This window comes from Macrosteles quadrilineatus, unplaced genomic scaffold (assembly GCF_028750875.1).
Source record: "Macrosteles quadrilineatus isolate MER2022 unplaced genomic scaffold, UCM_ALF_1.0 Scaffold_4__1_contigs__length_99947679, whole genome shotgun sequence".
Taxonomy (NCBI): domain Eukaryota; kingdom Metazoa; phylum Arthropoda; class Insecta; order Hemiptera; family Cicadellidae; genus Macrosteles; species Macrosteles quadrilineatus.
In genome coordinates, this window is record NW_026542597.1 from 68185296 (window position 1) to 68202820 (window position 17525).

Consider the following 17525-nt stretch of genomic DNA (forward strand, 5'->3'; position numbering starts at 1 on the left):
TTGGATTCAAAATCAATCAAAACTAAAGAGGAAAAACTATGCTTAAATTAAGTTTTAAAATCAATATAAGGAAATTATTTTGGCAGATTAACAGCGACAAAGATGTCCTGAACGTCAATAAATTAATAACTTGGAATAATTAATCAAATTAGTTATTACTCGAGCGCTTTTTAATTTCCGTTACAACTTGATTGGATTTGAGTTATTTATTTACATCGTTAATTATTGAAATTGAGCTATCTATCACTCCAGCACGCTCCGGGAAAATCAAAGTAATATTACCTCATATTTAAACATTATCACTTTTGAAAAGATAAGCTTTATTGAAAGTTAGGGTTTTACAATTAATTGTGTAAGCCAGGTTTGATATTTAACATATATGACGAGTGTTTAGTATTCTAACTGAATTATTTTGTCATGTTTGCATACAAATTCCATAAAACAGTTTACATAAAATATAACAATGTTCTATATAATCCCAAATAAATAAATAAAATTAATTATTTAAATAAAATAAATTAAATAATATTCCTTATTTTATTTAAGAGAACTAACCATTGCATTTCATGCCTGTTGGTTTTCACCGTGACAGAGAAGATTTAGTTTAATTAACTTACTAGTTGATTAAGGTAACGAATTATATATAAAAAAATCAAATAAAAAAATCACCGTGGTAATTAGAGTGTAACCCATTAGAACACTTAAGTCGCATTTTTATTTCATTGTATAAAATATTCTCTTCAAAGAATTTACATCCTGCATTTCTATTTTATTCTTTTGTATTACCTATTTTGAAAACTGTTCATGAAATTATGCCACTAAGGTAAAAAGTGTGTTAACCCGATTATTAAATTTAATCCTAGTTGAACATGGTCATATTCGGCTGTTGCAAAACTTCATTAATTATTACGACAGAAAATAAGTAGGAAAGTATAATATTTTTGTACAAATTAATAAAAGTGTATTCTAAAACTGTTTCCACATCCTGTTTCGTTGGCTTATGCTCCATAAATTCTTAAAAACATTTTCAAGAAACGGAAACCACATGATCTTGTAAGGCAGGTGTCTACTTCCGGTACATCTAGACAACATCTGGTTGGTGGATTTGTAATGAGACTGGTGTGGTGAGGTCAGGAGTAAACATGATAAGTCGAAAGTATTTTCAGTTTATATTATGTGAATCTTACTTGAGCAAAGGACCATTAAACCAACATTAAGTTTAAATTATGTCAAAACAACTCTAACCAGTTGTATTTTATTTGCTTCGACTACACGAGTACGACAAGGTTTTTAACGTTAGAGGTAGTTTAAAAATATTCATACTGTACCTAAATACAATTATTGTACTTGCGTATAGTGTAATCTCATTGATATTTCCAATTCAACTGGATTTCAAACAATAACTATGAAATATTGGGCAAGTGGTTTACAAATTAATGGTACAAGTTAAGTATAACTAAAAATAGTCAAAGAAATCAATATTTATTTGAAATACTTTTGAAAATACGTGATGAGTAGTGTGAGTTAAGTAGGGTACTTGCTACAAACAAAACCAATCAAATAATGTTTATTAATTGTATTTCAAAATGTGATCGATTTGAAGTAAACATTCCAGATGGTATTCAACTAATCAGTTGATTTATATTTTTATTTTAACTGTGAGAATCATTTCGCAGAATATCTCCATGATAAAGCAGATTCGAACTACAATTTATTGAGAGAAAATGGTAAATAAAAAATGTTACGATTCAGTTAAATTATCTTAAACCGGTCTACTATAAAACAAGATTATCTCGGCTCAAAATACAGTTATAGAGGGAAATTTGTATGTTTCTAATTACAAGTAGGCCTAATCTTAAAATTAAGTTTTTAGTTTTTTTTCTGAGTTATTACCAGATAAATAGAAGTACCGTGCGTAGTGAACAAAGTTTTTGCTTTCTTGGACATGGAACTCTTTATTCCTCTAAGTGTTGTTTTTAGTATTACATAATACTATTTTAATTGTAATATATTATTAAATACTTTTTTGTGGACCTACATAAAGAGTAACCAGTAAATGGCACACTATATTAATACATGTCTCGTATTAATCATTGTCTACTTGTTTAATTATTCCAACCAAACTGAAAAGTTAAAACTTATTTATAAGTTTAATTTTTATTACTTTATACTGTTACTATGAATAATCCTGTTTTGAACACATAATCCTCAGCTAAATAACCTTAACCAAAGTAGTGCGTATCAGGGACGTAAACGAACTTTTAAATAAATAACTGCTTCAGGCAAGCTTGAAAATACAGTTACTTTAGTGTTAAAACCGAGGAGTGAAGTGGCAGCCCTGTTAACTTTGAAGAAGCCTATTTCCATCCAACTTAATTAGTCAAGCAAACCCTGAAAGCGAGAGAATGACGTAATGAGTCAAGTTACAGATAATGACGTAGTTAATGACGCAGCGAGAATGACGTCATGGTTGTCAGGCTAAACTACTTTACAAGTTATACAGTGACACTTTGCCTTTTAAGGTTGAGTTTGTTATGGATGAAGAACATTGTTAGTACAGTTAAGTAGCACTTATATAATTACCAAATGAAGAGTTATGTTAAGTAAATAATTGAAATAACTGTACTGTAAGATGACCCTGGTTCATTGACGACTTTGAAATAATGAATCTAAATCGTTGATCCATCCTTCCATTATTGATTTTGAATCCAAAAGAAATAATGAAATGTAATGATTTAAGTTATATTTACTCACCTATAGACACTGCTCAAATGTATATAATAAATATTAAGTACACGCACATTGGTAGTTTACGTAAAATGTAACAAATCGTGCAGAATATTTATGCTAAACTGTACCTAAAGCTTCATTCTCAATCTGCATACTAGCGTACGAACAGTCTTCTTCTCTACTGGAATCAGAAAAGTCAACAAAAAAGTACATGCACTCGAAGACTCGGTTAAGAAATATTACAATCATGACTCATCATCTGCCAGCAACACCACGAGTTCCCAACCATACTATATAGTATTATAACAAGCATTGTCTTCTATAGTATCCAGAATAATATAAGGGGACAATACAATATTGTCTATTTCTTTGTTGTGTGACCCAAAAGCTTTGTTGAACAATTTCGTATTCGTGCCCGTGTGTATGTGCATTAGTGTGTCTTCATGATTTCTTAACCTCAGTGACAAAGACAGCCATAGCCTAAGAATACTTAACGAATCACTTTTTACTTAAGAATGAACCTTTAGGTTCGAAACCGTTGGTCAGGCCAAAAACAGGACCACCCAACCGTTTTTCGGACAATTTTTATTTTTATAATTATGAATCAGAGGCTAAAACTTACAGAATAATATTGTCCTGTATTGTTTGCACCGGAGTAATTTTTATTCAATTTTAGAGTATATTGCTTACTCTTTAAAATTATCAAAATTTATCAAATTGGGATTCGTGAGTAATAATCTGACCTACCGTCAAGTAACAGTCCATATCAACTCAATTATCTTACCAAGTTGTCCAAGGCCAATAGCTTTTTGATAGATGCATTAATAAAATGCCTATAACTCTTTCCTGATTAAATCTACGAATCAACAGTCAAAACTGTAAATATGTTTGGACGAATCTATAGAAGTCCAGTCTGTTATATAAATGTCTATTTTTGTATTTAAAGCAGGAAGGAAAAATCTTAGTCAGTCTACCCTAATAATATTTCAAAAAATACCAGCACGTGTAATACAAATTATTTTATTTTATTTCTAGGCTTGGAAATATTTTCGGTTGACACATTTAGTACAGTTAAACGTGATTTGTAGGAAATGCTGTTTCAGTAATGGAGACGCAATGGTACCAACATGTTAAAATAACTTTCTATTTTTGAACATGGGTGCTTTATAAATCAATGTGATAAAGTTATGATGCAAACATTTTGCCATGATTTTTCATTAAATATAGTACATAAAATGCAACATAAATTTTAAAAATATCCCATCGAGGTTTTGCCTAAAAATAATTGATCCTTGGAATAGCTGTCCACAAAATTTACCGTTCTTCACTGACTTGTGTAATAGTGCAAGTAAAATACCATTATCAATAATAACTGTATACTATACCCCTACCTTGTAGCCAATTAGGTAGTATACTTTAATTTAGGATGAATCTAATTTAAGCTGGTAGTAGAAGTGAGATAAATTAAAAGACAAAGTAGGCCAAAGATGCATTTATTTTACGGATGTCAAATTTCTCAAAATACACTTTCCAAATGAAATTAAATATCCAGTTGCTACTTCCAAAAATTATACTAAATAATAAAATAGTGGAAAGATCTTACTTTAAACAGAGACACTGGTTTAATGGTCAGAACTGGCACTAGCAGATACCATGCAAACTAGATGTGGTGCAAAAAGCTACTGGACCAATCATAAGAAGGTGAACAAGAAGTGGTAGTACCAAGAAGTGGTTGATTTCTGTCTGAAAACATCACACAAACCCAATAAAAACTATTCTCTATAAATTCTAATAATTAAAAGTAGATTTAAGATCTTTACAACTTCTTGTGAAAATGTGCTTCTCCTAGAACAAAACTCAACAGGTCCGTATAAACTTTACTTGTTTTCTTTTCTTGTGAAATGCAATAAAATTGATTTGAAAACTATTCATTCCTTTTCATCTTTTTCCAAAAGTGATTTCTACAAAGCTATATACAATAAATCAGCTAAAATCTTATTACTAAACAATATTAAAACTACTTACAATTTTCTACAGCAACCACAACTTAGATGACCATATTTCCAGTGAACTTAAAACTGACAAAGTTGAACCTAGTTATCACTAACCACTACCAACCCTACAAAACTAAAACTTCTAAACTGCTGGCCACTCTTTCTTAATCTTTCTAGCCAATGATTAAATAATATTGATTTTGTTTTGTTATTTCAAATAAAAACTAACTACCATCGGTACAGAATTTCCCCTCCTTAACTTGAAATTACATAAACAAAATTATACACTCTTTCTCAAAATTAATATTTACATTTCCTTTTAAAACAACAACTCTACAAAAGAAAATAAACAAACCTTTTAAAACAAATAATAAAACTCTAACTCCGTTTGACATTTCAACTAGCGCTACCTATCAACAAATTCTACAAACACTAACTCCTAGTTCAAATAGCCTCCACACGTTTACAGCACCTTACAGAACCTTCTACTCAAAACAACAACTTCTATTTACACAATTTTTCATTTTGAACCATTTCATTTTCCTATGACAATTCAAATATTATCAATCTTATTTACAAAATTTATACCTTAAAATAAAACCTTTCTTTAAAACCCCCAATTACTTAAGCGATCTTAAACAAGCCTATTTAAATCTCTTTTGAACTCTTCACATCCGCTCACAGTTCACTGACCCCTCCCAACATCAACTCCAGACAAGACAAATAACTTTCACTTCTCCAGTTTAGTTTAGTTATGTCGTTTGCGTGTGCTGTGTTTTTCTTTAGTTTTCCCTTAATTTATTTATCCCAGTGTGTTATATTCCCTGTTTTTATGTTCCCTCGTGTGTTTCGTGTGAAGTGTTTTGTGTTCCGTGTTATTTTCCCTGTTTATAAGTGCAAAATTAATCAAAATGTTATTGTGCGTCCTTTAGTAAAAATCCCACTCATACACTACGTTCAGACTCCATTTTAGATTCATACAGATTCATACTACCTTTTGCTGCCACAAATACTCACACATTCACCAATACATACACATTTATACACTCTCTTACTAAAAACACTTTAAAACTTTGAAAAATTCTTAAGAACCTAAAACAACTCCCACAGTACTAATTTACAAAATTTCAAATTCCCTCTTAGCTTGCTAAAATCCCTTAACTAATTAATATTTCAACTAAACAAATCTAACTTCTACTTTACAGACATTTCATAAAGACCAATTTAGCTTCAGTCTTCCGTAATCTTCCATTTAATTCCATTTTTCACATTTCCTCTTCCATCAATACATTGGTTACTTTTGGTCCTCTTCACTACTTAACTCTTCTTTAAATCAATTATATGAATTTTCTTCACGTCTTCTAACTTGCTAGGATTTTGTACTAGTACTGTTGAATCACTCAGAAAATAGCGTATTACGTAAGGTCCAACGTATCTTGGTGCTAACTTCTTGCTGAATTTATTCGCTGCATTACTTAAATAATGTGTCTTGATGTATACTTCCATATTCAACTTAAATGGATGGTTTCTCCGAGGATAGCTATATCTCTCCCTTCTTTGATTTCTGGCAATGCTTCTTCTGACGTTATTTATGGCTTTCTCCAAATTTTCCCTCCTTTGATCAGGAGTTAACTTCTCCGAAATAATGTCATTAACATTCCATAAGTTTGTCAGTGCATTGTTACAAGGATGGGCAAACATTAAACCAAAAGCAGTTGATTTAGTCGAACTATTTACAGCAGTATTCAAACTTGTGGCAATCAGTCCCAGATTTGAATCCCATTTATCATGTTGATTACCATAAAAACTCCGTAAAGCATTATTAGTCTCCCTCAAATATCGTTCCGACAAATTTCCGTTTGCTCTGTACGCAGCTAACTTTCTGTGTTCCACATAGTTATTGAACATGAATTTCTTAAATTCCTTGGATGTAAAATAACTGGCATTATCAGACACAAGTATTTGGGGTACTGAGAAACTATCAAAAATTATCTTCAATTTTTCTATGATGAATTTTGTCTTGCAATCCTTCAGAGGGTACAACCATACAAAACGGGTAAATGCATCGACCACAATTAAAATGTACTGATTGAGTTTATTTGATCGGGGAAATGGTCCAGCTAGGTCAATAAACACAGTGTTTAGAGCTTGAGTTACAGGAACAGATATCAGTCGACCTTCAAACTTACGTTGTTCCGACTTAGACATCAGACAGATCTTACATTCACGGACTTTACCTTTTACGAATTCATTTAATTCAGGATGGTGAAAACTTTCATTTACTTTACTTTGAGTCCTAAAAATTCCCATATGACCACCAATTAATGAGTTGTGATAGAATGCGAATATTACACTAAACAGTTTCTTGGGCAAATGAATCTTCTTTTTAAACAATAAAACTTCATTTTTCAGGGTATAATTTTCATTATTAGTCTTATTCTTGATGCTTTCAATGATTTTCTTACACTCTTCATCGCTCTCTTGATGTACTTTAATGTCCTTAAGATCCAATGGTATTTCAGTTAACACATTACAAAAATAGACTTCATTGTTGATATTGCTTAACAGATTTGTTTCGTGAATTTCCGTCTCACTCTCTTTCTCTCCACTAAACATACGTGACAACGCATCAGCTATTATATTCTCCGAACCTTTTACATGTTCAACTGTGAATGGAAGACTAAACAACCTTTCAAACCATCTAGACAATCTTCCACGGCTTTTTCGAGATTTGAGCATGAAACTAAGACCTTGACAATCAGTAACTAATTTAAAACTTCTTACTTCCAAGAATTGATGCCATTTCTCTACACACAATATTACACTATAAGCTTCCTTTTCGTAAGTACTATAACGCATCTCAGTAGGTGTGAATTTCTTCGAATAGTAAGCAATAGGCATTAAATTCCCCTCCTCATTTCTTTGCAATAAAACACCAGCAGCTGCAAGGTCGCTTGCGTCGGTATGCAACTCGAATTCTTTAGAAAAATCGGCCATTTGTAGTATAGGCGGATTTGCTATCTTACTCTTTAAGGTTTCAAACGCATTTTGACACTCCTCATTCCACTTAAATTTTACACCTTTCTTTTTCAGCGCAAACAGAGGTAAACATATCTCAGCATACTTTGGAATATATCGAGACCAATAACCACACATTCCTATAAACTGTCGCACTTGCCTCACAGTTTTTGGAGCAGGAAATTTCATTAATGAGTTAGTTCGCTCGGGATCTATTGTGATGCTATCTTGTTTAATAATATGTCCTAAAAAACTTATTTCCTTACAAAAGAATTTGACTTTTTGTGGATTTACCGTAAGTCCGTGTTTTGCTAATCTCTTAATCACTTCTGTAACGTGCTCAATATGGTTTCTCTTATCAGGGCTATATACAACTATATCGTCACAAAAGTTAATCATATACTGAAATTTGATGTCATTAAATATTTTGTCCAAATAATGTGATAGTACGCTACTGCCTATTTTCAATCCAAATGGAATTCTCTTCATACGGAATTTACCAAAAATTGTACTAAAAGATGTTAAATCTCTGGATTCTAAAGCTATGGGACATTGTAAAAATGCTTTGTTTAAATCTATGACTGTAAAATATCTAGCTCCTTTTAGATGCTGATACATATTCTGCATATCTCCTAGCGGGTAATCTACATTGATTAACTTCTTATTGAGTTCAGAGTAGTTAATTACAAGTCTGTCATCTTGAGTCAAAAATGCAGGGGCGCTATACGGACTAGTGGAAACTTCCGCGACATCTTGTTTTATCCAGTCATCAATTATAGCTTTCATCTTCTCTACTTTGGGTGGACTTAAAAAATAAGGGCGTATACTAACAGGTTTATCATCCGTCACTTTAAGCTCAATTTCCAAATCAAGTGCTGATCCTATCTTATCCGTAAAAACAGTAGGAAAATTCTTAATTAACTTCTCAGCTTCTTCACACATTTCAACATCTCCCACTTTAATACTACTTAAGCTTAATTCACTCAGGTTTGTACTTGGAATTAACTTAATTTCATCTTCAGGTTTAAATGTAAAATAACCCATTTGTCGATCCATATTTAGGTTTAACTTGCTTGCACACATAAAAGGGTATCCTAAAATCATGTCAAAATATTTTAACTCAACCACTAAAAATGTTTGTTTCCATGTAAATGATTTTATCTTAATCAAAATTTCACATTGCTTATTTATGTTCAAAGGTTCATTGTTTGCAGCAACTATGGTTCCCTGCCAAGTATTTTCACTCATAATTAATTTATTTCCCAATAATCTGTTGTATAAATCCAAGCTTATAAAGTTTTGACTAGCTCCAGTGTCTAACAAAGCTCCCACACTTAATTTGTTTCCTAAATCCACAGAAATACAGGGTAAATGTGTTACAGTTTTAGCTTTTACTTTCTTTAATCCAGGTGAATTTATTTTATTAAAATCCTTAACAACTCTTCTCAGTTCAGACTTAAAATTGGGACTATGAGAACTATATACAGGTTTATTATTTCCGAATTCTTTCTTGCCGTCCGGAAAAACAGATTTGTAGTCTAGGCTACGTGTTTTTCCTGGCTTAACTAGTTTTTTGGATCTGGTCTGTAACAATTACGAGCAATATGACCTACTCTTTGACATTTGAAACAAACAGGCCTCTCATTGTTACGATTTGAGTAGTGACTTTTAGGTCGTTGAACTCCTGGGTTAGGTTTATCCATCCTAGGCTTATCATCAGTTGATAGATAAGGCTTGCTAACACTACTATTACTAACTGGAAAACCTTGATTTCTGAGGTAATCATTGTATGTTACATTATTTAAACTTATACAAAGATGATCTAAGTCTAAAAATGTTTCAGGGTTCTTCTCAAATATTAGTTTGTTGCGCAAATCAGGATGTATTCCATTCTTAATAAAACTAACAAGTTGACTCTCAGTTAAATCACACTTTAATACCTGGTGGTTTATTTTTATTTCATGCATATATATAGACAAAGGTTCAAGGTGTTTTTGAGGTCGAAATATTAAATCTTGTTTCAGCTTTTCCCTTAAGGTGATTGGCAAAAATGTAGTGATTATATTAGCATGCAACAAATCAATTGATTTTGATTCCCTTTTGAATTCTAATATTTTATTCACTAATGGTGCTGTAGAATAAATTGGTAGAATCTCATACAAATCTTGCTCAGATAAAGAAGTTTCATTACGGACAGTAACTAGGTTTCTCAAAAACTGCAACAATGTGTTTGTTTCTAAACCATTACACACAGGAAAATTTTTTAAATAAATTTCCAATGGGTTTGACAACTTTGTAAAAAGGCTACTAGGACTTAGGCTACTATTTACAACTGTACATGAGTTTGGTTGATTATTTATGACTTGACCCGGCACATTTTGTTGAAAACAATCCATTTCTACTTTTTGAGGTGTTGATGAAGTGAAGTTTTCAGTTGGTGGAACTACAGATTTAGACTGGTTTAATTTGTCCCCAATTATTTCCTGCTCAACTATAGAGTTATTCAGCTCCTCTTCAAAATCCCCCATCTCCTGGTCTGAGAAGGTATGCATTGTTTTAAATTGCTCAAAACTATTTAAGATTTGCTGATTTAATTTGTCTAAACTAACTTTCTTATCTGGATCCAGCTTACATTGTAATAGATTAGTAGTCCGGTTTTGTACATGCACTAGTTTAGCCTTGATTTTAGCTATTTTGAGTTTAGTCACATTTTCCCTACACTGTTCAATTAGAGAATCAATTTGTTCACACTTTTCCCCAATTATAGTTATTTCCCCAGATAAAGTGTATGAACCTTTTAAATTTGTTAAATCGGTATTCTGGTTAATACAAGATCTTAAAGTTTTTCTTAAAGAGTCTACATCACTATCACTCGTTTCTTCCCCTCTTATTCTTATCTCGTACAGAAGTTCTTCTTTGTTTAGATAATTTAAATTGTATTTTGACATGTTGAAAATTTTCAGCCTCTACTTGTTTGCTGTAATTCTCCTAACATAGGCATAATCCTCAATAATCATGTAGGCCTATGTATTTCTCACTTTTACCAGCTTCTAATTTTAAATGATTCATAAGCAGAGTGGCGCACTTGTATACCCCTACCTTGTAGCCAATTAGGTAGTATACTTTAATTTAGGATGAATCTAATTTAAGCTGGTAGTAGAAGTGAGATAAATTAAAAGACAAAGTAGGCCAAAGATGCATTTATTTTACGGATGTCAAATTTCTCAAAATACACTTTCCAAATGAAATTAAATATCCAGTTGCTACTTCCAAAAATTATACTAAATAATAAAATAGTGGAAAGATCTTACTTTAAACAGAGACACTGGTTTAATGGTCAGAACTGGCACTAGCAGATACCATGCAAACTAGATGTGGTGCAAAAAGCTACTGGACCAATCATAAGAAGGTGAACAAGAAGTGGTAGTACCAAGAAGTGGTTGATTTCTGTCTGAAAACATCACACAAACCCAATAAAAACTATTCTCTATAAATTCTAATAATTAAAAGTAGATTTAAGATCTTTACAACTTCTTGTGAAAATGTGCTTCTCCTAGAACAAAACTCAACAGGTCCGTATAAACTTTACTTGTTTTCTTTTCTTGTGAAATGCAATAAAATTGATTTGAAAACTATTCATTCCTTTTCATCTTTTTCCAAAAGTGATTTCTACAAAGCTATATACAATAAATCAGCTAAAATCTTATTACTAAACAATATTAAAACTACTTACAATTTTCTACAGCAACCACAACTTAGATGACCATATTTCCAGTGAACTTAAAACTGACAAAGTTGAACCTAGTTATCACTAACCACTACCAACCCTACAAAACTAAAACTTCTAAACTGCTGGCCACTCTTTCTTAATCTTTCTAGCCAATGATTAAATAATATTGATTTTGTTTTGTTATTTCAAATAAAAACTAACTACCATCGGTACAATACAAAGCAAATATAAAATTTTTAACTGTGTAACCACTTTATCGGAAACAAAATAGTACAAAAAAATAAATCTGACTAGGATTTCAGACAAGAAAATAGATCTTTTATCCGTGCTCTAACTTTCGTGGCAATCTGGGACGTTTCGGTAGTGCACTAATAGTTATTCAAGTTTGCAGACATGGTCATTTAATGTATAACAAAAAAAACCTCCAAAATGACATATATCTATTCCTTAAAATGCATCCATGGGAAATATTACAACTTCAATATTTCTAATGTTTACATAATCGAAAAGGTAAATAAAACAATATGCATATATTTTAATATAAACTTTATTTATTTATTAATTACTTAATTATTTACAATTAGCTTTACCTGAGCGATAAAAAAATGTACAAATCCATTAAAACGAGTGGAAATTCTTTATCGAGTCCATCGTACAACAAGATAAAATCATTTGCTCAGATCAACAATTCTATACTTTCATCCACAACATGTTTAGAATATGGCACTACATAACTTCTAGGCTAAACCATCCAACAATACTTAACTTTCCCGTTTATTAACTGTTTTTAACGTCTTTTATCAATAGTTAACACACTGACATCTTTCCACGTACAGTCACTTATCGTTTGTTTAGTTTTTGTTTAATCGGACCGATCGAAAGCATATGCATACAACTAATTGAATGTTGGAAATGTAAGCTAGATAAAACATTATATTAAATGGGATTATAAAAGAGTATAAGATTAACTACGAAAGAGTTTGCATAGATGTGCAATAACGTCTCGGGGAAAAAAGACAACCGGGTTACTGTTCAGGAGAAAAATCGGTTAAGTATGAATAATATCAGATGTGTTGTAGTTAACCACGGATACGAATAAAATTAATAAAGCTAAATAATTTTTTATGGTGTAAAATATACCAGAGGTGCTGATTAAATTGACTGAGTTTGAGTTAACTCCTTGACAACCCAAGGTTGTGTATTTTCCCCGAGATCTGTATCTAAAATCTAATCGATAGTAAGATGAAGAAGAGAAGAAATATTTAACTCGTAGTGTTTGCCTAATGAAAAATTAAACTCTAATCCTAACGAAATGTTTTACAGAACTTTGGTTTTATTCGCCCCACAAACTGTAGTATTTTTCATAAAAATGTGTAGTTGCGACAACCTTTTGACACTCCACGATGGAGTATATTCAATGAATTGACGTTCTTTGGGTTTTGAGTTCAATTGTATTCAGGAAAAAATAAAGTATGTTTAAATAATTAACTAAGAATTGAATATCTTTAAATTTAGGATTACTAAAGTTTATTTAAATGTATGCGACCACGATACTCGAGTTTTCTTCCTTAATTTACATTCACTAAAATACCCTCGTTTCGAGTGATTCTGCATGTGCCAGAATCGCAAATCAATTTTTTGGTCCCACTTTGTAACAGCGATTTTGGTTTGGTGTAATAACTTAAAAAATATTTCTACAAAATGAGAAAATGGCAAACTAGATCAGTAATGGTAATTGTATTGTTTTAGTTGTATTATGTTAACAATTCGAACAGTCTTCAGACGGGATTGAATTTTAAAATTTCAAATCGCATAATTGACTTTTGGCATTGATTTAATAACTGAAATACACATTTGGATGAAGAGCCATCAAAACACGTTCCAAACTAAATGAATCAATGTGGTGCAAATAAATTATCATGATAAATGATTTAATGTTGTACTTGCAAATTCAAAACCCGTCTTAAGAAAGTCGAACTGAGTTTTAAATATACAATGCTCGCCTAGCTAAAAGCACATAGAATAAAAATACGAAAATTGATCTTTTCTTTTTTATTTACAACACTATTTACATTGAACACGTAGCACGGAACTTTTGATAACGTTCGCTGAGGTTTGTGAAGTTGTCACTTGCTAAAATCTGCTTTCATAATCTTAGTGGATAAACTACACTCACAAAGTAACTTAAATATCACTGTGTATTAGTAATTTTCCAGGAATTTAAAAAAATTTTGGTTAGCTTAGAAAATCAATTAAACTGTTCTTGTAATTACTGTACTAAATGTCAGGGAATGGAAAATCCAAATTCGTCATATGAACGTGTATATTTTGCCCCGAAAGCAGAGTTTTAGCAAGTGACTTTCTGGGGTTATATTTGAGAAGAATCTTGACATTCACTACAATGAGACACTAGCAATATCTGTCAGGGGCTTCATACTCTGACCTTGAAAATGTATATAAGTAATTTAAAAAAATACCAAAAATGTTACATTAATTAACATTTATGTTTTCCGTTCCATAAAATAAATAATTTTAAATTCAATCGCAATAAATTCACACCATCCTTTGCAAAAGAGAACTAAGCAAATTGTGGTTGATTTAACTTTAAGGGTTTTAAATTGTATAAAGCCATTAGTATGAAGCCTAACATTACAATAAACAACCAAGTTTTTCTGTACATTTAGGCCAGTTTGGAAGCAAGATGGATTCTTAAACCGGAAAAAAGTTCTACTTAAAATATTAGTTGACCCTGCTGCATAGTGCTTAAAAATAAAATAAAAATATTTTTATGATGAAACAGCCGTTTGGTAATACTATGAAAAAGAAATTGTAGTACTTGAAGTTTTCTACTAACCAATTCATCGCACAGCCTACTAGATTATTTGGTTGTTTGAAATAATAACCTATAAAAATACTTTGTAAGTATCTTCGAATCCACTTTTAAATATATGATAGACGATGAGATAAAAATTCTCAGACTCGTAAGAAGGTTGGCTGTACAAATAACCATAGTGCTTAACCCGCTATAACCAGCAACACGTCCAGGCAAATAAGTGTATTTTATATCCAGGTACAAATACTTCTTCTTTACAGTACAATATTTATACTTGTGGCACAAAAGTCTTTAAAAACTAAAACAAATATAAATTATCGTATTTTACAAGCTGTAATCCAAACATCCTTTTAATTCGTTACTTCAGCCAAAATAGTTTTCCCATTGACTCATACTTCAAGCAAGCTACATACATAATTATTTAATAACAATTGAACAGATTTTTCTTTTTGTCAACCTTTGTACATAAAATATTATTCATTCTTTGTATCAGTATTTAAGTTGAAAAGTTACATAGAAACTGTAATATTAATATCATTCAAAAACAAAACTAAAAATATAACGTTGCACTAACAGCAGGGAATGCGTTTTGTTGGTAAAAGTTTATAAAAGTACCATCTTGTTATTGATTTCTGAATTAATGGAAGTTCACAGTTCCATTTACCTAGTGTAGAGCAAGTAATTGCTAAGGGGTGGTGACAACAATGAGTTAACCCCCCCCCATGTGTGTGCTCTATGTACAACCATGCAATAGGTTATACCACCATACCACCCACGGTGTAACTAAAATTTAGTTAGGTTGTAGGAAATAACTCGAGTCAATATCCTTGGTCAAGTATAGTTTAAACAGTTAAAGAGGCTAGCTCGTCCCGCCTGTTGACCAATCGAAGGTCTTCTCGCCGCCATCTTTGTTAAATGATGCTTTCCCTGTTTCTCTCGTTGTCTTCTGCACTGCTGTCAGCACTGCTGGCCCCACAAATCTGCATTTCGATCTCTGCTAGACGATGCTCCACCTGAAACGTGACTTACGTCAACTCTAAATCAAAATTTAGTTGGGTACTTTCAAAAAAAGGGCTCCCACTATTAATATTTGCCCTGTTAAAATGAAGGTGATGTAAATGAGGTTAGGTTAGGTTGTAGGTGTAGAAACATCATCCACAGCTTATTCTGATCAATTAAAATATAGGAGCTACTCACTAAGTTCACTACTAGGCCGACACAAAATCCATTTTCTCTCTTAGTTTTTGATACTTTGATTATCTATAAGATTTTAAAGATGCTATAGTTTACAGTGATTTGACTTTTAGTTTGGTTACTTAGCATCATAAGTGGCAAAAACCAGTAGTTGGGAATAGCATTTTGTCGGATTAGTGAAACTAAAATACGTTCATTTACATACTAAAACTGGATACAACTTTGATATAGGAATGCGATCTCTTCAACGCATCATCTTCCATAAATTCTTTAAATTCAAAACTTGCAATGTCAAATTAGTATATCAAAGATTGATTAGTTAATATAAAAAGCTATCGTCTTTTCTGTTAGGCTACATCAGATAGTTATTGACATTGAATAGGTACAGTTATTGCTATTTATTAATGCTCCATCAAAAACACTATTCGCTTTCGCTACAGCTGCCGATTATCCTGAGAGCTATGTTCCTCAGCACTCACCTCCCACTGCTGCTGACTCAGCTTCATGCTGAGGGCTGCGTTCTCCGTCTCCAGAGTCACCAGACGCTCCCTCAGCCTCTTGATCTCCGCGATGAAGGCCTCCTGTGATATCACGTCGGGACTGGGTCCTGGACAAACAGGGAGTTCTCACATCAAAGCTATTGTGAACACGAGAATACTAAATTTGATCTGCCAAAGTAATGAGTTATTGGAATTTATGGAAGATTTGTTTATCTGTGTGTTAAAATACGGTTTTTTAGAACCATTCCTCTCTGGTTGTTTTCTTTAAAATTTTACCAAATGTTGGTAATACAACAGTTTGTCTTTATACAGTTTCCATTCATAACAGCATTTTTTTTTATCAAAATTGCAGTACAAAATCTATTTGTCCACACATTCTTAAATCATATATTACTGTATCTGTTACTATATAAGTATTATTATGGGCTTTACGATGATTGAGGGTGGTTTAGTGTATTTATTGTATACATACCTCAGGGTAGTTTAGTGTACTTTAATGTATACACACCCGAAGGTGGTTTAGTGTATTTATTGTATACACACCCGAAGGTGGTTTAGTGTATTTATTGTATACACACCCGAAGGTGGTTTAGTGTATTTAATGTATACATACCTCAGGGTAGTTCAGTGTATTTAGTATATACATACCTCAGGGTGGTTTAGTCTATTCAGTGTATACATACCTGTGGGTGATTTAGTGTATACATACATACCCGAGGGTGTATTTAATGTATACATACCAGAGGGTGGTTTAGTGTATACATACCCGAGGGTGGTTTAGTGTATACATACCCGAGGGTTGTTTAGTGTATACATACCCGAGGGTTGTTTAGTGTACATACCCTAGGGTTTTTCAGTGTATACGTACCCCAGGGTTGTTTAGTGTATACATACCAGAGGGTATATTTACTGTATATATACCAGAGGGTGGATTAGTGTATTCAGTGTATACACACCCGAGGGTGGTTTAGTGTATACATACCCGAGGGTGGTTTAGTGTATACATACCCGAGGGCTGTTTAGTGTATACATACCCGAGGGTGGTTTAGTGTATACATACCCGAGGGTGGTTTAGTGTATACATACCCGAGGGCTGTTTAGTGTATACATACCCGAGGGTTGTTTAGTGTATACATACCCGAGGGTTGTTTAGTGTACATACCCTAGGGTTTTTCAGTGTATACGTACCCCAGGGTTGTTTAGTGTATACATACCAGAGGGTATATTTACTGTATATATACCAGAGGGTGGATTAGTGTATTCAGTGTATACATATCCGAGGGTGGTTTAGTGTCTATACACCCGAGGGTGGTTTAGTGTATACATACCCGATGGTGGTTTAGTGTATACATACCAGAGTGTGTATTTATTGTATACAAACCAGAGGGTGGATTAGTGTATTCAGTGTATACATACCCGAGGGTGGTTTAGTGTATGATATACATACCCGATGGTGGTTTAGTGTACGATATACATACCCGAGGGTTGTTTAGTGTATACATACCCGAGGGTGGTTTAGAGTTTAC

At 32.4% G+C, this 17525-nt stretch overlaps 1 protein-coding gene across 2 annotated transcripts in view; it reads right to left on the reverse strand.

Moving 5' to 3' along the window:
- Nucleotides 1–14081: 14081 nt before the first annotated feature.
- LOC128991590 (cyclic nucleotide-gated cation channel alpha-3-like) overlaps nucleotides 14082–17525 on the reverse strand; it is a 363748-nt gene continuing 360304 nt past the window's right edge. For both annotated transcript variants that reach the window (XM_054414605.1, XM_054414604.1), the window contains 2 exons: nucleotides 15979–16106; nucleotides 14082–15318 (listed from right to left, as the gene is read on the reverse strand). In XM_054414605.1, coding sequence (XP_054270580.1) covers nucleotides 15217–15318; nucleotides 15979–16106 — 230 coding nt within the window. In that variant the 3' untranslated portion in view covers nucleotides 14082–15216. The remainder of the gene's footprint in view (nucleotides 15319–15978; nucleotides 16107–17525) is intronic.